At 56.0% G+C, this 24,892-nt stretch overlaps 1 protein-coding gene across 7 annotated transcripts in view; it reads left to right on the top strand.

Annotated features, from left to right (window-relative positions):
• The window catches only part of LIG1 (DNA ligase 1), a 49,088-nt gene extending 24,196 nt beyond the window's left edge, over positions 1 to 24,892 (top strand). For 4 of the 7 annotated variants that reach the window (XM_023650013.2, XM_023650012.2, XM_070223113.1 and 1 more), the window contains exons 10-28: positions 2,653 to 2,733; positions 3,016 to 3,072; positions 6,524 to 6,696; positions 8,557 to 8,723; positions 9,000 to 9,076; positions 9,912 to 10,003; positions 10,219 to 10,318; positions 11,685 to 11,770; positions 12,456 to 12,571; positions 13,625 to 13,720; positions 16,338 to 16,448; positions 16,959 to 17,030; positions 18,522 to 18,666; positions 18,811 to 18,893; positions 20,249 to 20,401; positions 21,954 to 22,007; positions 22,524 to 22,667; positions 24,391 to 24,483; positions 24,621 to 24,892. In XM_023650013.2, the coding sequence (XP_023505781.2) occupies positions 2,653 to 2,733; positions 3,016 to 3,072; positions 6,524 to 6,696; positions 8,557 to 8,723; positions 9,000 to 9,076; positions 9,912 to 10,003; positions 10,219 to 10,318; positions 11,685 to 11,770; positions 12,456 to 12,571; positions 13,625 to 13,720; positions 16,338 to 16,448; positions 16,959 to 17,030; positions 18,522 to 18,666; positions 18,811 to 18,893; positions 20,249 to 20,401; positions 21,954 to 22,007; positions 22,524 to 22,667; positions 24,391 to 24,483; positions 24,621 to 24,704 (1,984 nt within the window). In that variant the 3' untranslated portion in view covers positions 24,705 to 24,892. Of the gene's footprint in view, positions 1 to 2,652; positions 2,734 to 3,015; positions 3,073 to 6,523; positions 6,697 to 8,556; positions 8,724 to 8,999; positions 9,077 to 9,911; positions 10,004 to 10,218; positions 10,319 to 11,684; positions 11,771 to 12,455; positions 12,572 to 13,624; positions 13,721 to 16,337; positions 16,449 to 16,958; positions 17,031 to 18,521; positions 18,667 to 18,810; positions 18,894 to 20,248; positions 20,402 to 20,782; positions 22,008 to 22,523; positions 22,668 to 24,390; positions 24,484 to 24,620 lie in introns of all 7 variants that reach the window. The other 3 variants (XR_011421935.1, XR_011421934.1, XR_011421936.1) reach the window with 1 other exon arrangement.

Below are 24,892 nucleotides of genomic sequence, written 5' to 3'. Positions count from 1 at the left end.
GTTGGATATGGTGCTGTGGGTTCCTTCTATGCTGTCTTACCTCGTCCCTGCCGTAGTCCCGTGGAGAAAGCAGATATTTTAGCATTTCACAGACATTGGAACAGTCAGCCCAGAGAGGTTAGGTCAGCTGCCCCCAGTCACACAGGGAGGCAGGGGGACGGTCAGACTTGGGACCCAAGTTCCTCTGATTCCTAAGCCTGTGCTCTTTCTTCAGCACTGCACCGTCTTGCCTCCTGGGTATGTGTCTGTGCTTATGTATTTATAAATAAGTTTCTCTAACAAATCTGTCTCCTACTGTGTGTACCTAAAGTTTCATGTCTTGCCTTTTATTTCATGTGATACTATGACCAACTTTTTTTTTTTTTTCTGAAGGAGATTGGCCCTGAACTAACATTTGTTGCCAATCTTCCTCTTTTTGCTGAGGAAGGTTTGCCCTGAGCTAACTTCTGTGCCCATCTTCCTCTATTATTTTGTGTGTGGGTCTCTGCCACAGCATGGCTGCTGACGAGCGGTGTAGGTTTGCAACCGGGAACTAAACCTGGGCTGCCGAAGTGGAGTGTGCCAGATTTTATTGCTAGGCCACAGGGCTGTCCCCGTGACCGTTTTTCTTACACTATTCCCAGCCTGATCACTCGTCCCTCTCTGATGGCTGCTTCCTGGAGACACGCAACCCTTCAGGGCCTCCCGTTTGCTCACCTTTAAAATGGGGACCTAGTGATGACAGACAGCACCCACTTTCACCCACTCTTAACTGTGTGCCAGGCACCAAGCAGTGTGCCTTCTGTATCCTCAGGCGTTGGATCCTCACGGCCCCCTGTGCGTAGATCCTGCTGGTACCCCCATTTCACAGATGAGAAGAGTGAGGCCTGGAGGCAGGACCGTATTGTGGGGTGGTCAGAGATCCCGGCTGCCACCACGTGACCTCGGGGAAGCCCCTCAGCCTTAACGCCAGTTTCCTCCTGAGGGTCTGACGCATTAAGACCAAGGTCTGGCCTTGGCCAAGCCCTGCAGCTTGCACTCGATACTATTATCATCATTTGATTTCAGTGCCTTGCCTAGGTCACACATGGGGAGTGTGGCAGAGTTGGGCTTCAAGCCAGGCAGTCCGGCCCTCAAACTTCTCATGCTCCACGCTCTGCTTCCTCTTTTGATAATGATAGAAACAACTTTATTAAGCTTCTCGTTAAGCGCTGAGCCCATGCAGCTCAGCGTGCACGGCCCCAGCACACACTTCGTCCCGCTCGGCCACCCACAGCCGTGCCCATGCGTCAGAATCAGCTGAAGCGCTGAAAAAAGTCCGGAGGCTTCTCCCCCGGCCGCAGGCCCCCTGGTTTTGGTACAGATACAGGCCTGACCTGGAGAGTCCGTGTTTGATAAATGCTCCCCACAAAGTGTGCCGAGGAGCGGGAGCCTTCCCCATGATTTCTTACTCAGCCCTCCACACAGCATGTTGCTGTCGGACTCCTGGCAGCTCCACTGGACAGAGGGACACGCTGTTCAGAGAGGAGAAGCCACTTCCTCAGGGTGGCACAGCTGGGCAGGGGTGGAGCAGGGCTTTGCACCAGATGGGTGACTGCAGAGTCTGGACTGTGGTGGCTCTAACAGGGTCAGGGTGCACCATTTCCAGAGGCCTTTATGATGGGGAGCGTTAGAACGCTCTGGAGCCCTGCTTCTTACTAGCTGTGTGACCATGGGCGAGATTCTTAACCTCTCTGTGCCCCAGTTTCCTTATCTGCAAAACACGGTTACAAGAGTCCCTTCCTGTAGGGCTGATTGCTAACTGATGCAGTGCTTGTAGCACAGTGCCTGGCACTTGGTGGCACCCAGCCGCTGTACCCTCCTCCTGCTGCTACACCCAAATGAGTGTGGGAGGGCTTGGCTGAGTGGCCCACAGGGGTCTTTGGCTCTTAGAGTGGACTCTAAAAACCAGTCAGAGCATGCTGCTTCACTCCAGCTGCGCTGACCCCTTCTCTGTTCCTCAGATGTGTCAAGTGTGTCTCTACTTCACTTGCTGTTCCCCCTGCCTGGAATGCTCTTCATTCTGATACCCACTCTGCTCACCCCCTACCTCGTTCTGCCCAAAGGCTCCCCTTAGGCCTTCCCCAACCATCCTCTGAAGGAGCACATCCTCTCCTGCCTTTTCCCTCTACTTGGTTTCATTTTCTTTTCCAAAAATATTTTTTTTTTTTGAGGAAGATTAGCCCTGAGCTAACATCTGCTGCCAATCCTCCTCTTTTTGCTGAGGAAGACTGGCCCTGAGCTAACATCTGTGCCCATCTTCCTCTGCGTTATATGTGGGACACCTACCACAGCATGGCTTTTGCCAAGCAGTGCCATGTCCACACCCGGGATCCGAACCGGTGAACCCCTGGCCGCCGAGAAGTGGAACGTGTGCACTTAACCATGGTGCCACCGGGCTGGCCCCCAAAATATTTTTTAATATCTAAAATTATTTATTTGTTTATATGTTGGGTTTTTTTTGACTCTCCCCCTAGACTGTGAGCTCCAGGTTAGTAAACTTGGTTTTCACTCCCTTCTGTGCCCGTGGGCCTAGGACAGTGCCTGGCGCACAGGAGGCGCTCAGTAAATTGGAGGAATGACTTCTCCTTGACCCAGGCATCTACCCGGTCTCACCTCCCTTCGCCCCAACAGACCCCTGGACCCTCCCAGCTACAATCCTGCCAAGAACAACTACCATCCCGTCGAAGACGCCTGCTGGAAGCCGGGCCAGAAGTGAGCTTCTCCCCCGGGATGGTCTCACTCCAGTCCCTGTCCCGGGGAGGCCCTCTGACCGAGGCCTCAATCGAGGACACTGTCGCGTCTCTCCTTCTGTGTGTTGGGGACGCCATTGGCAGTGTGGAAGGGGACAGGGAGAAAGCCCCTGGAGGCGGGCAGGGTCGTGTGCATGCATTTGGGCCTTAGCAGGGCTGGCCCCAGGAGGGTGTGGAGAGGCAGGGGGATGGAGGGACCGCCTGGGATGCACACACTGCCCTCCTGTCTCTTTCCCTTCCCCAGGGTCCCTTATCTGGCGGTGGCCCGGACGTTTGAGAAGATCGAGGAGGTTTCTGCGCGGTAGGTGATGAGGCTGGCTGGGCGGAGCAGGGGCAGGCGGGGCGGGTGCCCTTCCACTCTGTCCCTTGCTCAGCGGTCGCTGTGCCCCAGCCTGCCTGATCCTTTCCGCCTCTCCTCTTTCGCCTCAGCCTCATGCTCGTGGTCATGGACTGTGGGCGTGGCCATGAGAGGGGCTGCCGGTCCTCGCGAGGCCTGGACGGCCCACACCGTCCCTTCTGCCTCGTTCTTTTGGTCAGAGAGGACGAGTTGGGTGGGTGCTGGGCAGCCCAGATTCCTGGGTCGGAGAACAGCCTCCACCTGGTGGCAGGGCCCTAATCAACCCTCAGTCATCAGAAGCAACCACACCTTGCCGACGTTCCCCAGTGTCCCTGAGAGGAAATCCGGGTCTGGTTCCGGTGAGAGCCGCTCTGCTCTTGTCTCAGCACTTTCCCCTCGGGGCCCTGCAGTCCCGCCTGCTCTAGGCTGCCCTGGCTCAAGGCTGTGAGGACCGGTCCTGCCCTTGCTGCCCCATCCCCACTCTGTTCCATCCTCCCCAGCCCAGCGCCCGCCCCCCCGGGGTGTAGTTTATGTCAGCATTGTTGCGGGGCCCACCTCGTCCTGCCTCCTGCTTCCCCCATCATGCTGTTTCCAGGAGGTCTCTCCATCGTGTGGGTTTCAGCAGATCTCAGCTGGTTTCCCCTGTTCCAGAGTGTTCCTTCACGTTCATGCATCGCGTCACTTTCAGTTGCCCAATGTCGGTGGAGCGTTTAGGCTCTAACCAACACTTTCTTCTTATAAACGTGTGTCTTTGTGAACAGGGGAAGAACCTCCCCTGGGGTGTAGACCCCACCATGGAATCGCAGGTCACAGAGGGCACAGGAAGGGCCTTGAATGCCAGGCCGAGGGGCTTGGAGGCCAGCCAGTGGGCAGCTGCAGATGAGGACTGGGTTAGCCAAAGCCCTGCCATGGGGGCAGACAGGTCTGAGAGTGGGATGGGCCCAGCTCTGCTGTGTCCTGGCTGTGTGACTGTGGGCAGGTGGCCTGACCTCTCTGAACTTCTGTCTCTCATGAGTAAAGTGAAGGTCACACATCTCAAGTTTGGAGTGAGAACAGTGAGATGAAAAAGTAACACACAGGGGCCGGCCTGGTGGCGCAGCAGTTAAGTTTGCATGTTCTGCTTCGACGGCCCGGGGTTCCCTGGTTCGGATCCCAGGTGTAGACATGGTATCACTTGGCAAGCCATGCTGTGTCAGGCATCCCACATATAAAGTAGAGAAAGATGGGCACGGATATTAGCTCAGGGCCAGTCTTCCTCAGCAAAAAGAGGAGGATTGGCGGCATATATTAGCCCAGAGCTAATCTTCCTCAAAAAAACCCAAAAAAACAAAAAAAACACAGCGTGGTGTTTAGTTTCAGCAGAAACTGTCAGAAATCACTTAATTCAAGAGAACTGCAGGTGACTCTCCAAACCACATAATCTAAAATCAGAGGGTTTTATAATTTTTGAAAATTTTTTGGAAATCATGTTAGACTTAGAGAAAAATTGCAGAAATGGTACAGAGAGTCCCCGTATACCCGTGACCAGCTTCCCCTGGTGTTAACTTCTTACAGCAGCACAGGCTGGGCACCAAACCAGGACGCTGACAGTCGCGCGCTCTCAGGTGATCTGCAGGCTCCATCTGCATTTTGCCAGTTTTCCCGTTTGCATCCTTTCCGCTGGGCCAAGATCCATCCAGCATCCCCCACCCGCACGTTTGGTCATCTGTCTCCTTCGTCTCCTTCATCTCAGACACGTCCCCCGTCTGTCTCGGTCCTTCGTCACCTCCACGCTGTTGGAGAGTCTGGCAATCTTGTAGAGTGTCTCTGAGCCTGGGTCTGTCTCATGCTTCCTCGGGAATTGATTCGGGTGCTGTGTCTTCCGTCAGGAGGGGCACACAGGTGACGCTCACTCTCTGTCTCCTGCGGGGGCACGTGCTGCCTCCGCTCTCATTCCTGGTTACGTGGCTGCAGGGTGGTCTACCAGGCGTCTCCACTGTGTGGTTGCTATTTTTCCCTTTCCAATTAATAGGCGCCTTGTGGGGATTCTCTCTGAGTCTCTGCAAGGCCCTTATTTCTCCTCAGACTTTGGCCCACTGATTTTAGCATCTGTGTTAGTATCCTGGGGCTGCTGGAACAAAGAACTGTAGAGTCAGTGGCTGAAAACAGCAGTTTTGCTCTTACGTTTCAGGTGGCCAGAAAGTCCAATATCAAGATGCGGGCAGGGTTGGTTCCTTCTCGAGGCTCTGAGGGAAGGTCTGGCCCTTGCCTCTCTCCTGGCTTCTGTTGGGTGCCAGCAATCCTTGGCTTGTGGACATATCACTCCAATCTCTGCTTCCATATTCACATTGCCACCTTCTCTGTGTCTCTCTCTGTGTTTTTTTGGTACAGTCATGCATCACATAACAACGTTTCGGTCAACAACAGACTACATGTAGGATGGTGGTCCCATAAGATTAGCTCCATGTAGCCGAGGTTTGTGTAAATACTCCCTATGCTATTTGCACAGCGACAAACTTGCCTAATGATGCGTTTCTCGGAATGTATCCCCATTGTTAATCCAGCCACAACTGTATTTTATAAGGACACTCTTACTGTTTTTAGGACTTCCCTAATCTAACATGATCTTATTTTGGTCCTTACCTTAATTATACCTGCTAAGACCCTATTTACAAAGAAGCCCACGTTCTGAGGCTCTGGGTGGACCTGCATTTTGGGGAGATGCAATCCACATACGATAGCACCCAGTGTGGGTTTCCCTGTAACAGTTAAGCCTGTGGTGTCTGCCCGGGGTGGTTTAGTGTTTGTCTCATTTCTTCTCCGTTTGTTAATTGGGCCTCTTCTATAAGAAAGACATAGCTTCTCTTTTCATTTAGGCCCTCTGCATCTGAGTGTGTCAACAACAAACCCAGACGTTTTCACTGTTTCTACAACACAGACAGAAACGTTATCTTACTTTCAGAGGCAGCCCAGCTTGGTGGCTGGGGGCCCGGGTCCTTGAGCAGACGGCCTTGGTTCCCATCTCAGCTTGACACTTCCTAGCTCTGCAATCTTGGGGAAGTTATATAACCTTTCTGTGCCTCAGTTTCTTGCTCTGTAAAATAGGAATAGTATTAGTGTCTAGCTTGGAGGGGAGCCATGAGAATTCAGTGAGTTAAAACACACAGAGCGTCTAAAATCAGCGCCAGGCGCCTCGAAGATGCTACATACGTGTTAGCTACCACTTCTTTGTGGAGGGTCATCTCCGTTTTCACTGTTACTGTCAAGCCGAGTTGCTCTTCCACTGACAGTCCGTGAATGTGCCTGTGGCTCAGGTCACACGCCTGGGCCTGGACTTGAGCTGTTTCCTCTTCTTCTTTCTTGGGTTGCCTTCATCCCCCTCCCCCCGACTTCGACTCTGAAATACCAGGTGGTCCCACCCCTTGCCCTCCTCCAGGCTCCGGATGGTGGAGACGCTGAGCAACTTGCTGCGCTCCGTGGTGGCCCTGTCACCCCCAGACCTGCTCCCCATCCTCTACCTCAGCCTCAACCGCCTTGGGCCGCCCCAGCAGGGCCTGGAGCTTGGCATCGGGGACGGCATCCTTCTCAAGGCCGTGGCCCAGGCCACAGGTAAGGGGCTGTGGCGGGAGTTCCAACAGGAGAGGAGAAAGTGGAGGGGTGGGGAGGACCTGAGAGAGGATGGAGAGGGCTCTGAATGGGGAGAGTGGGGGAGAGAGGCCGACAGGGCGAGAGCCTAAGGGGCAGATTGGCAGGGGGTAAGGGGGCAGTGGTTCAGGGGAGGGAGGCCCGGGCCTGCGGTGGGATGGAGAGGAGGGGCTGGGGAAAGATGCCACAGGCAAAGGAGCGGGATTTGGGGGCTGGGATTGAGGGTTGGGCATAGCAGGGGTCCTGACGGACTTCAACCAGTAGACCAGGAGGGGACATGAAGAAAGAACAGAATGTGGGGAGGTCCAGCGACCTGCAGGAGCCGAATCCCAGTGCTTTTGGAGAGGCCGGTGGTGTGGGCGGGGCCGGCCTGCCACAGCCTTGAGTACTTGATGTTTATCGTGAGGGTGTTGGGAGCCATGGAAGAATTGTGAGCAGGCGAGGGGCAGGGGCAGTTCTGGACCCATGTGGAAGACAGACGGGAAACCAGGAGGCTGGGGCAAAAGTCGAGGGGCAGGAGGAGCTGGGGCCAGGGCTGTAGAGGGCAGAGGAGAGGGCAGGAGCCCCGAGAGACGGGGGGCAGGAGGGACCTGCTGGGTTTGGGGTTAGCGGGACAGACGAGGTGCAAAGAATGCCCTGGGATCTCACTCGGTGACTCAGTGGATGATGGAGCCATCACCAGGACACGACCCTGGGGAGGGGCAGGCACATTCAGGGGAAGTTTATCCTTTCAGCTTGGGACCAGGTGTGAGCAGCCTGTATCTGTGGGCCATCCAGGAAATTGGGAAATACGAGGGTCTGAAGCTTGGTGGATCTGGATCAGAGGCCGAGACCTGGGAACCTCAGCTGAGGAGGGGTGATAGACGCACTCGCGAGCTCTCATTGGCCCAGAGAGGGTGGTCAGGGAGGATGGGGGTGCTCAGGGTGGAACCTGGGGAACACCAGCATTTAAGGAAGTGGGGGTTCGAGGGTTTTATGAATGGACAGAGTGACTGAGAAAGATTGGCTGGGGGACAGAAAAGAGTTGTGGGCCCTCAGAGCCAGAAATGAGGCTCAGATCCTCCGCTCATTCACTCCAGGTGCATCCATTAGGCTCTGACATCATACAGACCCACTGTGAACTGTGTCCGTTAGGAATACTTTCCACAGCAGGCAGCAGAAAACCCAACTACGCTGGCTGAAGCAGAGAAGGGTTCTTTTTCTCACGTACTAAGAAGCTGCGAGTAGGCGGCTGCCGATGCTCGTTTCTGTGCCCAGCGGTGCTGCGGGGCTGAGGCCATTTCTGTGATTTTGCACTTACGGTCGGGGGTGCCCACTGGACCCAGTCTGGGCAATAAGTAAGGCAGAACACATCCCACGTGTTTAAATTGTGACTTCAGGGAGACAGAATAACAAAAAAACAAGCAAAGGCCTATTGATCACTGCCAGTGGGTGTTAGTGACCAGCTAGGCGACAGGCAGGGGTCACTTGGCCACCTTCTCTGTCTACACTCGCTCCCCTGGTGACCTCATCCCACCCCATGGCTTTAAATCCTGTCTATACACCGACAGCACCACCCCCGTGACATCTCTCCTAGTGTAGACGTGTTCATCCAAGGGCTTACTTTCCTCTGTGTGAACGTCCATTAGGCCTCTTAGACCTGACGTGACTGGAGCAGATATTTAAGGAGCCGTTTCACCCAGTGGGTGAGCATTAGGAAAGGGGAAGTCGAGGGGCACCCCCTGGAGCACACGTAGCCCAAGAAAATGCATCCGGGCCAGATGGGAGCCACGCAGCAGCCACGCTCCCGCTCCCCCGCCCCACGCTGCTCTCTCTGCCCCCAAGGTCGGCAGCTCGAGTCTGTCCGGGCTGAGGCCGCCGAGAAGGGCGACGTGGGCCTGGTGGCCGAGAGCAGCCGCAGCACGCAGAGGCTCATGCTTCCCCCGCCCGCCCTCACCGCCTCTGGGGTCTTCACCAAGTTCCAGGACATCGCCCGGCTCGCTGGCAGCGCTGTGAGTGGGCAGGGCGGCTCCCCCCAGGGCCCCAGACCCGCCGCTCTGCATCTCGGGGCTCAGAGCCATGCGTGGGGCAAGAAGGCTTCCGGTTAGATGTGGGGCTGATGGCTTCAGTCCCCCCTGTGGTTCCAGAGCTTCCTTTCCTTCTTGCTGCTCTGGAAGCAGGGGTGGGGGGCCCAAGGGTGGCAGCTCCCAGGCAGCTGGGATGGCTGGGAGGAGGTGGGGGCCCTCCCTTCACCCCCAGCACCAACTGCTCTCTCCGCTCCTCTTCAGTCCACAACCAAGAAGATGGACGTCATCAAAGGCCTCTTTGTTGCCTGCCGCCACTCAGAAGCCCGGTTCATCGCCAGGTGAGTGGGCCCGGGTGGGACCGGCAGCTGGACTCTGCACGGGTGCCCTGACCGCCCTTAGATGAGGACAGCGTGGTGAGGGGCCCAGGCCCTGAAGGCGGGACAGGGAGCATGGGTTTCCTTCCGTGGGCCGGCTCCTGTTCCTGGTACTGCTGCTTGGAGTGGGGTCCTGGAGTAGACTGCCAGAATTGATCAGTGATGTCTGCCATGGCCTGAGCCAGGCGGGACAGCTCCAGAGCCAGGTGGTTGCCGTGACAGTGAAGACAAAACCATGGACAGCTCACATCGTGGGACATGTTTGGGTGCCCTGCCCCGTGCCCCATGTTTTATCCCGTCAGTTCCTCCCTCCAGCTCTGCAGGGTCGGCCCTGTCAGCCTCTCCCTGTTTACAGAGGGGAGGTGGAGGTACAGGAAGGTTAAGCCTCGTGCCCAAGGTCACTGGCTCCAAGCAAGGCCCGTGCCAGGACAGGTTCTTGACCATCACACCCTGGCACCACCGGGGCAGCTGTGTTCAGGTTCCAGGCCCGGCTCTGCCCCTGCTCGCCCTCCCTGAGTTCGCTGCTTTCTCAAAGGGCAGCTGAGATGAGAGGCCCCTGGTTCTGCTACCAGGAAACCCTGTCGTCGTGGTTGTTACTGGCTGGCCTTGGTTTCCTCATCTGTTAAGTGGGGCTGTGTGATCTCTTGGGTCCCTCCGGCTCTGGAGGTTGTTCTGGTTTTGCGGAGAAGGTCTGCAGAAGGTGGAGGCGGGGGAGACGGGAGGAGGCGGAAGCAGGTGTGGAGGGCAAGATGAGGCAGGTGCAGACAAGCCCACGCCCCCTCGCCCGCTCTCTCCCCAGGGCCCTGAGTGGACGGCTGCGCCTCGGGCTGGCAGAGCAGTCGGTGTTGGCCGCCCTGGCCCAGGCCGTGAGCCTCACACCCCCGGGCCAAGGTGAGCCCCCTGTTGGTCCCTGTGCTGCCTCTTCCCTTTCAGAAGTCCACGCCCACCCCTCCCCCACGGGGCTCCCGCCTCCCACTGTTGCTCCAGGCTGCTCTTTGAGGCAAGCGTCCTCAGCAGCCGAGTTTACAACATGCCACCACTGGACCCTGGGGCAGCTGAGGGGATTGAGTCCATCCCAAAGCCTCTTCTGGTGGGTCTTGTCTTAGAATTCCCCCCGGCCGTGGTGGATGCTGGGAAGGGCAAGACACCAGAGGCCAGAAAAACATGGCTGGAGGAGCAAGGCATGATCCTGAAGCAGACGTTCTGGTGAGTTCCAGGGGCCCTGGGCAGAGCGAGAGGGGCCGGGGGAGCCAGAGGGGCAGTGGGCTCAGTGCCAGGGACCAGGGGTGATGTGGGGGGTCAGTGGGCGGGGCATAAGGGGTGATGGGTGATATAGGGAGGCAGTGAGTGGGGCATGAGGGGCCAGGGGTGATGTGGGGGGTCAGTGGGCGGGGCATAAGGGGTGATGGGTGATGTGGGGAGGTACTGGGCAGGGCATGAGGAACCAGGGGTGATGTGGGGGATCGGTGGGCGGGGCACAAGGGGCTCTGGGTGATGTGGGGGGCAGGGGGTGGGGCATGAGGGTTGATGGGTGATGCGGGGAGGCAGTGAGTGGGGCATGAGGGGCCGGGGTGATGTGGGGGGCAGGGGGCGGGGCATGAGGGGTGATGGGTGATGTGGGAGGGGCCAACGACTGACCAGTTTTACTGACCGTCATGGGCCAGTGATGGAGCACTGGGTGGTGACCTAGACAAGACTGGTGCTGGGGATTGGGATGGTGACAGAGATCAGGAAGGTGGCGAACGGTGAAGGGTCAGTGATGCAGGGACAGGGAGAGGCAGAGACACTGCCAGCAGGGGACAGCAGCAGCATCCAGAGGCTCCTGAGTTCCAGACAGGACTGCACGTGTGGAAAGGCCTTGAGAGACCCTGGGAGGGGCTAGCGACTGACGCACATGAGGGGTCGTGACAGTCACGGGGAGGATATCCATGGCGTGATGGTGAGGGCTCCAGAGAGAGCCACGTGGAGGGACCTGGCCAGTGGCAAGAGGGTGACTGCCCAGAGAGAGCGTCAGCGGCCAGAGGGCCTGTGAGCAACTCCACAGATACCCACAGAGCACCCGCTCCAGCCAGGCCCGCCCTGGGTGCTGGGCACACGGCCGTGGGAAAGCCCCGCAGAGCCCCCTGGTCAGGGCAGTGGCCTCAACTCTGCCTGCACGTGGGGATCCACCAGTGTGGGGATCCATCAGCTGTCGCTCTGAAGCCTGCCCCAGGCCCCTTAAATCAGAATCTCTGGAGGCCGAGCCTGGCCTTGAAGAAAGACCTTTATTTTTTTTTAAACGCACCTGTGGGTGTGTCTGATGTGTAGCCCAGGTGGAGAGTCGGTGGTCTCATGATGACACTGAGGGCTGACGGCAGGCCCAGACCAAGGGAGACAGAGTTGAGTGATGTACAGTGAGATCATGGGAGGACCCTGACAGAGACGGCGAGGGACAGGGTGACAAGAGGAGTCAGGGATGGCGGGAGCAGACCCGGGGACAAGGTGACAGACAGGCAGAGGTGGATCTTGCAGCCACAGAGCAGAATTCTGGAAAGACACCTCCCACCTTGTTCTTGTCCCCTCCCCACTCCAGTGAGGTGCCCGACCTGGACCGGATCGTCCCCGTGCTGCTGGAGCATGGCCTGGAACGCCTCCCGGAGCACTGCAGGCTGAGCCCAGGTACAGGCCTGTCACGGGGCCCTCGGGAGTGTGACCACAGCCTCCCCCTGGGCAGAGCTGGCTCCTGGGCCCTGGGAGCTGAGGGCTGGTCCTCCCGGGCTCCATTCCCTCCTCCTGGCCTTGGCTTCTGCCCTCCAGGGTGGCTGTGAGGGTGCCCACTAGGAGGAGGGCCCCCTCTAAGAGCTGCAGAATCCTCTCCACCAAAACCGAGTCCTGTTCCCTGGTGCGAAGGGCCATTCCTCGTCTCCTTGGAGGTCCTCTTCTGTATTAAACAGGATGCAGTTGAAGTGGCTGTATTGCGATACCCCAGAAGGCAGTGGGTCGGCCCGACAGTCTCTCTCTTGGGTGTCAGAGTGAAAGGCAGGCAGGGAGATCACGCAGCTGCACTCAGGGATCCCCAGGGGCCCAAGTTCCTTCCATCTCATCACTTGGTCCTCCCGAGGTTGTCACCCTAAGGTGCATGGTCAGAGATGGCTCACGTCTCTGTTTTAGATTACAAGAAGAGGGAAAGAGGGATGGGACGGCCCAATCCCCAGTGATGATGTGAGCCAGACGCGGCACACGTCACTTCTATGTGCATTTGGAAGTCTGCGTGGTCCTCAGTCCCTGCCACACTCCCTCTCTTGTTTATTGCCTTCCCTCTGTCCCCAGACTACCCAACTCACTCTCTCTCCTCCCTTCCCAGGGGTCCCCCTGAAACCAATGTTGGCACACCCCACCCGGGGCGTCAGTGAGGTCCTGAAACGCTTCGAGGAGGCAGCCTTCACCTGCGAGTACAAATACGATGGGCAGAGGGCTCAGGTAGGGGGGGACACACATCCCTTCGGCAGAAAGGAGCGAGCTGGAGCAGGGGCGTGGGGTTGGCCAGACGGAGCTCAGAGCCGGCTTCTGCCGTGGACTGCCTGTCTGGCGTTGCACACCCCTGAGGGCTTCAGTCCCCACCTCTTTGCGGTGGGTGCAATGATAACCACCTCACTGGCTTGTCTGAAGATCAGTCTTTTTTGATAAAATCGTCAAAATTCCTGACCCATGGCAGTGGGAGCTCAAGAAGTGTCGGGCCTGCTTGTGTGCTCCTGGTGGGTGTGCTGATTACAACAGACCCCCCCGTAACCCGCAGTGCAGTCAGATGAGCACGTGTCCTGCGACCCTGTCCTGGAGACATCTCGGTTGGGTCTGTGACGATGCCTGTTGTGGCTCTTCCGTCCTGGCGGGGAGCCGGGGCAGTCTCGGTGTCATCGCCTACGGATGGATAGGGAAGCGGCAGGGCCACCTGCAGTGCTTGGCGACAATCACAACCAGGGGTTCAGTGCACCCTTAGCGTGTAGATGGACCTTCAAAATACAGTGCTGGGGAAAAAATAAGAAATAAAATGATTTACAGTAGCAACAGTGATTTAAAAGTATATATATGTATTTTTTAAGTCTTGTATTTTGTATCATAGACACACAGTGACTTCTTGAGAAAACATACATGTAAGGTGGCATGTGTGTAGCTCTCCTGCAGGACTCTGAGCAGACTGTAGTAAAATAAGTAAATTAGCAGTGAAAACCAGAATGACATGTACCACATAGTCACATCCAGGCAAATCAACAAATAAATACATAGCAAGACACTTGTGCTTAGAGGGGGAGAGCGGTGGGGACTGGGATGATGAAGAAAAAGACGGCAAGGGCTCCCACACACTGGGGTGGGAGGTGCTTTGGAACCAAGGAGATGATTCACTCCAGTCCCTGCCCCAGTTCCTCCTCCAGAGCTTCTGGAACCTTCTGCCAGTGAAAGTGGGGTCAGAAGAGAAAGGAGGGGCCGCCTGGGGTGGACTGAGCTGTGATCTCCTCTGCCCTCTCGCTGTCCCAGATCCATGTCCTGGAAGGCGGGGAGGTGAAAATCTTCAGCAGGAATCAGGAGGACAATACCGGAAAGTACCCCGACGTCATCAGCCGCATCCCCAAGGTGAGCGTCTGCCACCGCCTTGCTCAGACGGGGCTGCGGTCACTGGCACAGAGAACCGAGGCCCATCCCGGCCAGCTCGGTGCACTGGGGGTTTATTGCAAGGAAATCAGAGTGCGTTTGGCTGCAAATAACGGAGCACCTGACTCGCAGAGGCTCAAGCCGATGGTATTTTTTCTCAGCGAAATCTGGAAGCGCGGCCCTAGGCTGGCTCAGCTGTGCGCTGCGTCCTGGGCCAGCTCGTTTCTGTCTCTGTCCTCTGCTGTTCTTGGCTGCTTGGCTTTTCATCCCAGTGCCTGTCCCTGATGGTTGCCGATAGCTGCCACACGTCCAGACAGAAAGACAGGCGGGGAAGGGTTCCAGCTTCTGTCCCCTCCCGTGAGGAAAGTCGGCGCTTTCTCGGATGCCTCCCAGCACCCCTGGCTGACTCCAGTTTGGGGGTCACTGTTCAGCACTGGGCGCTGTGGCCACCCTGGGAGGCTGGGAAAGCCAGCGTCTCACTCTCCGGCGGGAGGAGTGGTGGGGACAAGGACGGAGGGAGGCAGCCTGCACATCGGCCCCACCCTCAAAGTAGGACTGGGCCTTGAGGGCCCTGGAGCTGAGCGCATCTCTGCTCCTGTTTTAGGAGTCCTCTCTCAGAGCCCTTCTCCTTGCCTGCCCTAATTAATTAGGAAATTGGCTCTTTCTGGAACCCCGAGCACAGAAGTGACAGGACAGTGTGGGCATTAGTGGAACTCCTGTTAAGTGCCAAGCACTTTTTTTTCTTTTTTGGTGAGGAAGATTGGCCCCGAGCAAACGTCCATTGCCATCTTCCTCTTTTTGCTGAGGAGGATTGTCACTGAGCTGACATCTCTGCCCATCTTCCTCTATTTTGTATGTGGGACGCTGCCACAGCGTGGTTTGATGAGCAGTGCCCAGGTCTGCGCCGTGACTCCGAACTGGTGAACCCCGGGACGCCAAAGTGGAGCTCATGAACTTAAGCACTGTGCCACCAGGCTGGCCCCTATTTTTTTTTTGTAATTAATTTTTTAAGGTGTAATTTCCGTAAAAGTTTCTAAGTGTAGAGGGTACAGGTTGATGAGTTTTGACAAACTTTTACACCCACGTGATCAACACATGACACATTTCCATACTGTCATCACTCTGAGATGTTTCCTCGTGCCGCCTGCCAGCCAGGCCGTCTCCTCTGCCCCAGCCCATCCGTCTCAGAGACACACCCCTTCTTTGTAGCCACAGGTAGGTTCTGCCGGTTCTGGAGCTTCAGGTAAGTGGTTTCCTACAGTCCGGCATCTTTTGCATCTGACTTCTTTCACTCGTTCATTCAGCCAGTATTTATTGGGTGTCTGCTCTGTGCCGATTCTGTGCTGGAGACAGGTTGTGACACAGACGGCAGGGCAGGCAGGTCTTCATCAGAAAGACCCGACATTGCCTCTAGAGTTGAACATGGAGATCGGGGCTCCAAAGACAAGGACCAGCATCCTATGAGCCTTTCTAACAGTCAGACTTGACTTGCCCTTGGTGTCAGGGGAGCAGGGCCGTCACTGTGCACAGCCGCAGGATACCGTGTGAGTGGTGCCCCCTGGGGTTGTGCACGGCATTCTTCTGAGGGAAAAGAAGTCTCCCCAGTGGAGATGAAGGATGAGGATGGGCATGCAAGTGTGAAGAGCATGTGCAAAGGCCCAGCGACTTGAGGGGCACAGCCCATTCAAGAAACAGACTGGCTAGCTTGTTGGGGTGCAGAGAGCAAGTCTGAGGGGGCCAGGTGAGCTGAGGGAGGGCTGGGGGCTGACCAGGGGGAGCCTCCACAGCTGTGGAGAGCCGTGGGATGCTTGCTAGCAGGGATGTACCGTGATCAGGTTTGGGGTTTGCCAAGAGCATGCTGACTGCTGTGAGGAGAAGGGCTTAGCCGGGGTCCATGTAGGAGGGGGACCAGTAAGATGGTGTGGCTTAGGCTGGACCGGGCTCAGTGAGGTGGTGGCCACTGGACAGCTTAGGGGGGCTTCAGAGGGGAAATCAACAAGTTCACTGGGGAAGTGAATGTGACGTGGGAGGAAGATGACAAAGGCTCCTGGGTTTCCAGCTTGTGGGACCAAATGGTGAGCCCTCAGAAAAGTTTACTTTCTCCTCTCTCAGTGGGGAATAGAAAAGAGGATCTGTGTTCATCTGTGTCTCGTGGAGGATGGCATCAGTTCATCTGTGGATTTCAAGAGCAGAAGGGGGCCAGCCAAGTGGCGCAGTGGTTAAGTTTGCATGTTCCGCTTCAGCAGCCCAGGTTCACCGATTCGGATCCCGGCTGCGGACCTACACACTGCTTGTCAGGCCATGCTGTGGCAGGCGTCCCACATATAAAGTAGAGGAAGATGGGCACGGATGTTAGCTCAGGACCAGTCTTCCTCAGCAAAAGAAGGAGGATTGGCAGCAGATGTTAGCTCAGGGCTAATCTTCCTCCAAAGGAAAAACAAACTCATTAATAAAGAATTGCCTATGTTGAAAAAGAATAAATTAAAAAAAAACAAACACAACTGCAGAAGAAGGAAAAGGGAGTTTGTTTCCTTAAGCCTGTCTTTTGGCCTCGTCCCCCACCTCTCATCAGCCCTGGGTCTCCCCCTTCACCTTTCAGATTAGACTCCCGTCAGTCACGTCCTTCATCCTGGACACTGAAGCCGTGGCCTGGGACCGGGAAAAGAAGCAGATCCAGCCATTCCAAGTGCTCACCACCCGCAAGCGCAAGGTAGCCTCAGCCCCCGTCCACCCCCTGCCATGGCCCACACTCCCTCATGCTCCCAGTCCTGCCGTCCCCAGAAGGACAGTGTCAGTGGGGATGCCTTTCTCTCAGCCTTTGGCAGTATGGCTGCCACTGCTCCAGCCATTGTGTTCTCATCCCAGCATGCCAAGTAGGAAGCGAGGAAGAGTCCTTTTCCTATGTCTCTATGTTTTTCTCTGAAAGGTCTGTTCCAGGAGCCCCCACAACCTGCCCCACAGTGAACTTTGCTCTTGTGGGCCAGGATTGTATCAGGTCACCACCATTAGCTGCAGGAGAGGGCAGGAGAGCAAATACGGAACAGGGGAGTGAGGTGGTTGGGGTTAGCTGAGAGCCATCATGATTCAGCATGGCCACCCTCACAGGTGTGCGACCTGTTAGCTGGGCATAAGGGGAGAGTGCAAGGTGACCGTGGTGTCTGCCTCAGGCACGACGGGCCGGGCCTCAGCTTCCCCCCTCCTGGTCTCCTGCCCCATCCAGGAGGTGGACGCCGCGGAGATACAGGTGCAGGTGTGTCTGTACGCCTTCGACCTCATCTACCTCAATGGAAAGGTGAGTTCCCGCCGGAGGTCGTGTGCCAGAGCCGAGGGGCCACGGGGTGGCGTGTGAGCTCGGGAGCCGGCGGTCTGAGGGTCATTTCTCACTCTGTTGCGTCCCTGAGCTGGGAGGCCACACTCGGGCAGCAGTTCTCAAAGTGTGGTCCGAGGACCCCTGTGGGTCCCCAAGACCCTTTCAGGGGCGTCTGTGAGGGCCTCCCTTTTCCAACTCCACATCTCTGTGAGGTGGATTTTCTTCATGTGCCGCAGCCACAGCGACATATGCCGCCGTCCGAGCACAGAGGCAGGTGTGAGAATCCAGCCTCTGTTAAGCTAGATGGGAAAGAATTAGAAAAATGTAAAATAATGCCCTTCTTCTCACTAGTATTTTTTTTTTTAAAGATTGGCCCTAAGCTAACATCTGTTACCAATCTTCTTTTCTTTTTTTTCTCTTTCTTTTCCCCAAAGCCCTCCAGTACATAGCTGTGTATTCTAGTTGTGGCGTGTGGGATGCCACCTCAGCATGGCTTGATGAGCAGTGCCATGTCTGCACCCAGGATGCCCCTAACTAGTATTTTTTTAAATATAGGCATATTTCATAAAAATTTATTGTTGGGTTAACATCCTGGATTTATTATTTTTAAGTGAATTAATAAATGTTTTTAAGTTTTCTCACTTTTAAAATGGTTAGTATCCCTATGTGATATAGTAGTTAATACCGTATTACTCATATGGTAAATATCAAGAGATATAACCCACATACACAGAGGCTCTTTGGTATGAGTCCTTAAGAAGTTTCCAGAATGCGAAGGGGTCCTCTACTGTCTGGTTCTTTGCGGGAAAAGGTTGCCAACCTGTGGATTAAACATGGAAAACATTCTCTGAGGAATGTTTATGTTATAACCTCATGGTCATCGGCTGCTTTTTGCCTTAATTCAACCGGTGTTAAGAAAGGAACCCTAGTCACATTTAAAGAGACCAATAAAGGACCATTCAGGCTCCAGCAGGCCTGTGGCTCCCCCTTATGCTCCTGGGGTCCCTGCATATAAATGGTCTCCAGCCCCAGACTTTATTTTATTTATTTATCTTTTTTAAAAATTGGCACCTAAGCTAACATCTGTTGCCAGTCTTCTTTTTTTTTCCTTCTTCTTCTCCCCAAAGCCCCCAGTACATAATTGTATACTCTAGTTGTGAGTGCTTCTGGTTGTGGCATGTGGGACGCTGCCTCAGTGTGGCCTGATGAGCAGTGCCGTGTCCACACCCAGGATCCAAACTGGTGAAACCCCAGGCCACCGAAGCGGAGCGCGAGAACTTAACCACTCGGCCCCGGGGCGGCCCCTCCAGCCCCACTTTAAACTCTCAGACCCCTCCTGTCGGCGTGGTTCTTCCCTCTGGAGGATCTCCATCAGCCACACCATGACTCGTGACCCTCCGCTTCCCGTTGGTCCCGAGGTCGGGCTCATTCTCTTCGTTTCCGCAGTGACCTCCTGCCCTCTCTCGCCCCCAGTCCCTGGTGCGGGAGCCCCTTTCCCGACGCCGGCAGCTGCTTCGGGAGAACTTCGTGGAGACGGAGGGCGAGTTCGTCTTCGCCACCTCCCTGGACACCAAGGACACGGACCAGATCGCCGAGTTCCTGGAGCAGTCGGTGAAAGGTGAGGGCGCCCGCTCGTCCCTCCGCCAGCCCGGGCTCCCCGCCATCCTCGCTGGCCCCGGCCCCACCCTGGCCGGTTAGACTGGAAGCCTGCCTGCCCCAGGGACCGAGAGTGGGCTTCACAGGGCTCCTGTGTCTCCTTCAGACTCCTGCGAGGGGCTCATGGTGAAAACCCTGGATGTCGACGCCACCTACGAGATCGCCAAGAGGTCGCACAACTGGCTCAAGGTGACTCCCGCCCGCTGCCCAGCCTTCCTGCCGGGCCCTGGAGCGGGAAGTCTCTCCCCACTGGGCAGTTGGTTTCCGGTCTCCACACCTCGCCCGATTTGAGCTCGGGAGCACCCTCTCCATTCCTCCCGCAATGCCTCCCATGGCTGCCAGCCTCAGATCTCCCTTCCGCACAGCCCTGGTCATGAAGTTGTCAAAACTTAGCTCCAGCTAAGTGCTCCGAGGGCCATGGTGAGAGAACCGGGTGAGGTGTCTCTTCTCCCTGAGCTTGGGCGAGGCCAAGGAAGGGAGTCAGCCAGGGCATGAACGAGATAAAGTCAGTAGGAATGAGTGCTGGGAGGAAAGCAAGTCAGCTCAGGGCCTGCGAGGGCCTGGCAGTGCTTCCGGTGATTGGAAAAGCCCCTCCAGCGGTGACGTCCAGGTGGAGACATGGACAGCAGGAAGGCGTTGGCCACGTGAGGATCAGGGCAGAGCGTCTGGGAGGAGGATGAGGGGGAGCAAGTGCAAAGGCCCTGAGGTAGGAACAAGCTCAGTGTGTGCAGGGAGTCAGGCGAGAGGCGAGGTCAGGTGGAGAGTAGGTTCCAGGTCACACAGCGCATTGGGGGCCGTGGCGACGTAAACTGGATTTCCCTCTAAGGGTTTTGGGAAGCCGGCAGAGGTTTTAAGCAGGAAGTCATGTGGTCTAGTTGTCCTTTTCCACAGGTCCTCTGGCTGCTCTGTGGATGGTGGGCGGGTGTGGGGGGTGCTGGGCACAAGCAGGGACAGGTGGGCAGGAAGCTGTCATCGGTAAGAGATGCCGGAGGCTCGAGTGGAGAGGGTCAGCGAGGAGGGGGCGAGAGATGGAAGCGGGAGATGGCCTGGAGTGGTGCTGTCTGGTCCTGCTGCCTGCGTTTCCTGTGTGTCACTGCGGTCTGTCTCGCCTCCTGGACTGTCGGCAGCTGTGAGGGTGCGAACGTGTCCTGTCATAGGAAGTGTTCATTGTTGTGTCCCCAAGGCTCAGCTCCTGCCTGGCACACAGTCACCACTTCTTAACGTTTCTGGAATTAGATAGATGTCCTCCACGTGAAGGAGTGGGACGCGCCTCCATACTGAGGGCAAGGGGGAGCCCAGGGTGACCCCGAGTTCCCCTGTCTGACCATTCCCGTCAGCCCGCCTGCTCTTCCCATCTCAGTCGCCCCTTTCTCGTTCGCTCTTCAAACCCGGAAGCCCGTTCCGCGTCTAGTCTCCTCCCGGGGGCCGTCCTCGGCTTTATGGGGGTTCCTCAGACCCCCGCAGTCCCCTTCACCCCACCGTTAACCTCAGCAGTGAGGCCCACGCCTCGGCGGCCTCGCCATCGCCTGCCTTCCCTCTCCCAGCTGAAGAAGGACTACCTCGATGGCGTGGGCGACACCCTGGACCTCGTGGTGATCGGCGCCTACCTGGGCCGGGGGAAGCGGGCCGGCCGCTACGGGGGCTTCCTGCTGGCCTGCTACGACGAGGAGAGTGAGGAGCTGCAGGCCATATGCAAGGTGCTGGGAGCCGGGGTTGGCCGCAGAAGCGAGTGGGAAGTGGCTTTGACTCAGCCCGGGAAGGGCCTGGACCAAAAGGCTCTCACATCCTTCCCGCAAAGGATTATTTTTTTCTTCCTAGTTTTTATTTACTTTTTCTGATCCTATAAGTAACTCTTGCTTCACATAGAGAAATGGGCTAGATTACAAAGCTATGTCAGTTAGGAATTGAGTTCAGCTGCAGATAACGGTGGCTTAAGGGAGAAAAGGATTTATTTTTATCTCACATAATGAGAGGTCTGGAGCGTGGCAGGCAGCTCTCTGTGTCATTAGGGACCCAGGCTCCTCCTCTTTCCGCACAGTAGTTTTGACTGTCATGTGCTTCTGGCCTTGTCTTCTCAGTGTGGCTGCAGGAGCTCCAGCCATCATGGCCATGTGTGCTCCAAGCAGCAGGAAGGAGGAGGCCGATGGGCCACCTGAATCAGCCTCAGCCAGTGAACAACTTCTGCTTAAGTTACGTTGATCAGAACTTTGCTCCATGGCCCACCCCCATCTGCAAGGGAGCCTGGGAAACATGTAGTGGTTTTTGTTTCTGTTACGAGCTGCACACGTTGTTGATCCAAAAAATCGGGGGCTTTTGCCACAGAACCAGAGTAAAGTATTACCCACAACTCTACTGCCCAGAGGCAACCACTAGTAATATTTGAGGGGATGTTTTATTTTTACTTTTACAAAGTTGTGCTTCTATATGAGTAATTTTCTTTTCTGTGTATTACCCTGTAAATACTGTATTTGAAATGCCGTCCGGTGGATTTAAGTAATGTAGTGATAAGAAATGTCAGTGTTTTCATTTGCCATTCAGGGCTTTTATGAACAGGACTTGAATGCCAGAGGTTTTCACGTAGATGTGCCCCCGTTTCCCACACCAGCTCCCCGTGCTTAGGGGGTTCTCTTGTCGCCCGCTGTGTTCTGATGACTGAGTCAGCCCTGCACGGACGTTAACCCGTGTAGTCTGGGGGAGAGGTGATTTTACAGTTCACGCCCATCTGTCTGTCACCACTTCCCATTATTTATTTAGAACAGATTTTTAAAAGAGCTATTGCCAGGGCAACAGGTGAGAAAAATTCTAAGGCTCTCAGTATAGAAAGGGGTTTCCCGTTGAAGTTTTGTATCTGGTGTTTGAAGATGCCCACCTCGCTGCAGGGTTGCAGGTGAGGAATGTTTTTGAACCTTGACTGTTTTGGTAGATGGAAGAAAACTCTTGGGTTAAGATGGGAGACTGTGTGGGTTTTGGGGCTGGTGGGATGCGGGGGAGCCCAAGGGAGCGACTTGCTGGGCCAGAGAGCCCGGAGCAGAGGGGGCGACGGAGAGCAGCTGGGAGAGCGACCCCATCCCGGTCGGCGGCGATGCTCCTCCGTCGGCTGCATGCTCAGCATCCCCCGGCCCTTCAGCTCTGGGTTCTGCGGACACTGGTCAGGCCGCAGAGGGTGCGGCCCACTGGTGCCTGCAGATTTGGGTCCTTGGGAGCCAGGAGGAGGCGCCGAGCTGCTGACGTCCCTTGTCCTCCCCTCAGCTTGGTACTGGCTTCAGCGACGAGGAGCTGGAGGAGCATCACCAGAGCCTGCAGGTGAGCGGCGGCCTGGCCGTGCCTCGGCCTCTCTGCCCGCAGCGGCGCTCTGTGTGTGCAGGCTCCAGGCTCGGGGCTCGGCGTGCGGGCAGGGGGGCAGCGGGCAGAGAGCTGGCCACTCGCCAGTGATGCCGGGCAGGGAGCCTCATCTCCTCGCTCAGGGCCTGGCTGCGTGGGGCCTGGGGGGTCCCGGGGCAGGGCGCTGTTGCAGGGGTCCCTCAGTTCATCCTTGGAGTGCTGGGTGAGCCCCCAGTAATTGGGAGTTTGTCGTCATGGTCACAGGTGTCTTCGAGTATGACTCTGTCCTTCCTGTGTGTTGGTGTCTCTAGGTCTCTGTCTTTCATTTCTTCCCTCATCCCATTTCGCCTCATCCACCCCAGCTTTTTACTTTAAGGGGTGTCTGTGTCTATCCCTACCCCTGTTTCCCACCGATTTCCTCACCCCTTCGCCCCCTGACCCCCAGTTTGGACTTTGAGACCTGAAGCCTCTCTTGCTCATTCCCCCTGCTCCCTGCAGGCCCTGGTGCTGCCCAGCCCGCGCCCCTACGTCCGGGCGGACGGCGCCGTGGCCCCCGACCACTGGCTGGACCCCAGCGCCGTGTGGGAGGTGAAGTGCGCCGACCTGTCCCTCTCCCCCATCTACCCTGCGGCCCGGGGCATGGTGAGTGGCTGGAGGACTGGGGTGGACCCCCCGGGGAAGGCCCGATGGGAGAGCGGGGCGCAGAGTCGGGAGGCATCTCAGAGCGCATGTCTGCTCTTGCCAGCTAATGATTAGGAAAGCTTTAGCTTGAATTTTATGTGGGTGTCAGATAATGGGGCTAAAAGTCTCATTTTTTAAGAAAAATGAAATTCCCTGGGAGTAGAAAGAACATGGTGAAATTGCTCCTTTTCCTGTCATAATCTCACGTTCAATTCTTAAGTAATTTTTGAAAACAGTTAAGTAAAAGCTGAGGATACTTCTTGCTGAGTATTTATAACTGCTGCAATTTCTTTCTCCAACATAATTAATTTTCACGCTACCAAGGTTTAAAATGCCTCGGCTCACATCTCTGACTCGTGTTCAGTCCTCAGCACCCGCTAAGGGACCCCTGTGCCCGGGGAAGACACTGCCTGAGACCAGCACTCGGAAAGCTCTCAGCCTCCTCCTGCAGGAAAAGAATCAGTCTCACATTAAAAATTTACCTTTCTGGGGCCGCCCCCGTGGCCAAATGGTTAAGTTCGTGTGCTCTGCTTCGGAGGCCCAGGGTTCGTGGGTTTGGATCCTGGATGTGGACCTACACCACTCATCAAGCCATGCTGTGGCAGCGTCCCACACAGAAGAACTAGAATGAGTAAAATCTGGGATATACAGCTGTGCACTGGGGCTTTGGGGAGAGAAAAAAAAAAAGAAGTTGGCAACAGATGTTAGCTCAGGGCCAATCTTCTTCACCAAGAAGCATACTTAAAAAAAAAGTGTACCTTTCTTTGAGATTTCTTTCCACCCCTCCAGGTTTAGCTACCATGCACTTTTCTGATTAGAAGCAGACATCCATTTAAAGGGGGAATTCTTTTTCTTTTTTTTTTTTGCTGGGAATGATTCACCCTGAACTAACATCTGTTGTCAGTCTTCCTTTTTTTTCTTTTCCTCCCCAAAGCAGCAGTATATAGTTGTATATTCTAGTTGTAGGTCCTTCTAGTTCTTCTGTGTGAGACACCGCCACAGCAGGGCCACTGATTGACGAGTGGTGTGGTTCCCCGCCTGGGAACCAAACCTGGGCCTCTGAAGCAGAGCGTGCTGAACTTTACCCCCTAGGCTGCCAGCGCTGGCTCATGGCACTCATACTTTTGATCCGATTTTTTTTTTTAATTTCTCCCTCATGCTCCAGATTACAAAGTCAGGGTCCCCAGGTCCACATGATAGGAGCAGCACATGGACGCTGTGCATATCACTTGTATACACTCATTTCTTCCTCACAAAACACTGAGCCTCCTCATTTTACAGATGGGAGAGTAGAGCCCAGGAGCTTAGGTATCTGGCCCAGGGTCACACAGCCACTGAGAGTGGGAGCTGTGAGCTGGACCCTGCAGACGGTTCTAGAATCCATGCCCTCAGTCTGTGCTGCTCTCTCTCTCGGCCCTAACGATAATAATAATAGTAACAGCGTAAATAACAACTACAGCAGCTGGCATTTCTTAAGTGCTTATTATGCCCCAGGTACGGCCCCAAGCACTTTCTTATCTTATTTAATCTTACAACGAACCACCGCTTAGCCCCATTGTCCGGATCACAAAGCTGGGGCCAGAGGTGCAGGAGGGAGGATAGACTTTGGAGAGGGAATTGCTGCAGCTTTCAGACCTCAGGCTGGACCACAGGAGGGTCTCCATCACCCCCCGCCTCCCCCTAGATGGATGGCGAGAAGGGGATCTCCCTTCGCTTCCCTCGGTTTATTCGCGTCCGTGAAGACAAGAAGCCCGAGGAGGCCACCACCAGCGCCCAGGTGAGGCCCTTGGAGGAGGGGCGGGACGCCCGGTGGGGCTGGTTCTTGGAGGGGTGGATTCTGGCCTGGAAGGGCATGGGAGGACATGGGGCAGCCCCAGGGCCTCTGACCTCCCCGCTCCCACCCTTTCTGCTCAGGTGGCCCATCTGTACTGGAAGCAAAGTCAGATTCAGAACCAGCAAGGCACGGACGTGGACTCCGACCCGGAAGATTTCTACTAGGCCCCTGCCCTGCAGGAGCCGGGGCGGCAGGGGTGGAGGGCCTGGACACATTGCCTCTGTCGAGCAAGCCTGGCGTTGCTGCCTGGGGGCGTGTGCAAGTCAGGCGTGTGTGTGCATGTGAGGGGAAGGCTTAGGTTGGGGTTTGGGTTCACCTGGTTGTTTTTCTCAATAAATAATTATTGAACGCC

The sequence above is a fragment of the Equus caballus genome, chromosome 10, assembly GCF_041296265.1.
Source record: "Equus caballus isolate H_3958 breed thoroughbred chromosome 10, TB-T2T, whole genome shotgun sequence".
In the NCBI taxonomy this organism is placed as follows: Eukaryota; Metazoa; Chordata; class Mammalia; order Perissodactyla; family Equidae; genus Equus; species Equus caballus.
Note: the sequence above shows the minus strand (reverse complement) of the source record. Positions and strands in the feature narration are given on the sequence as shown.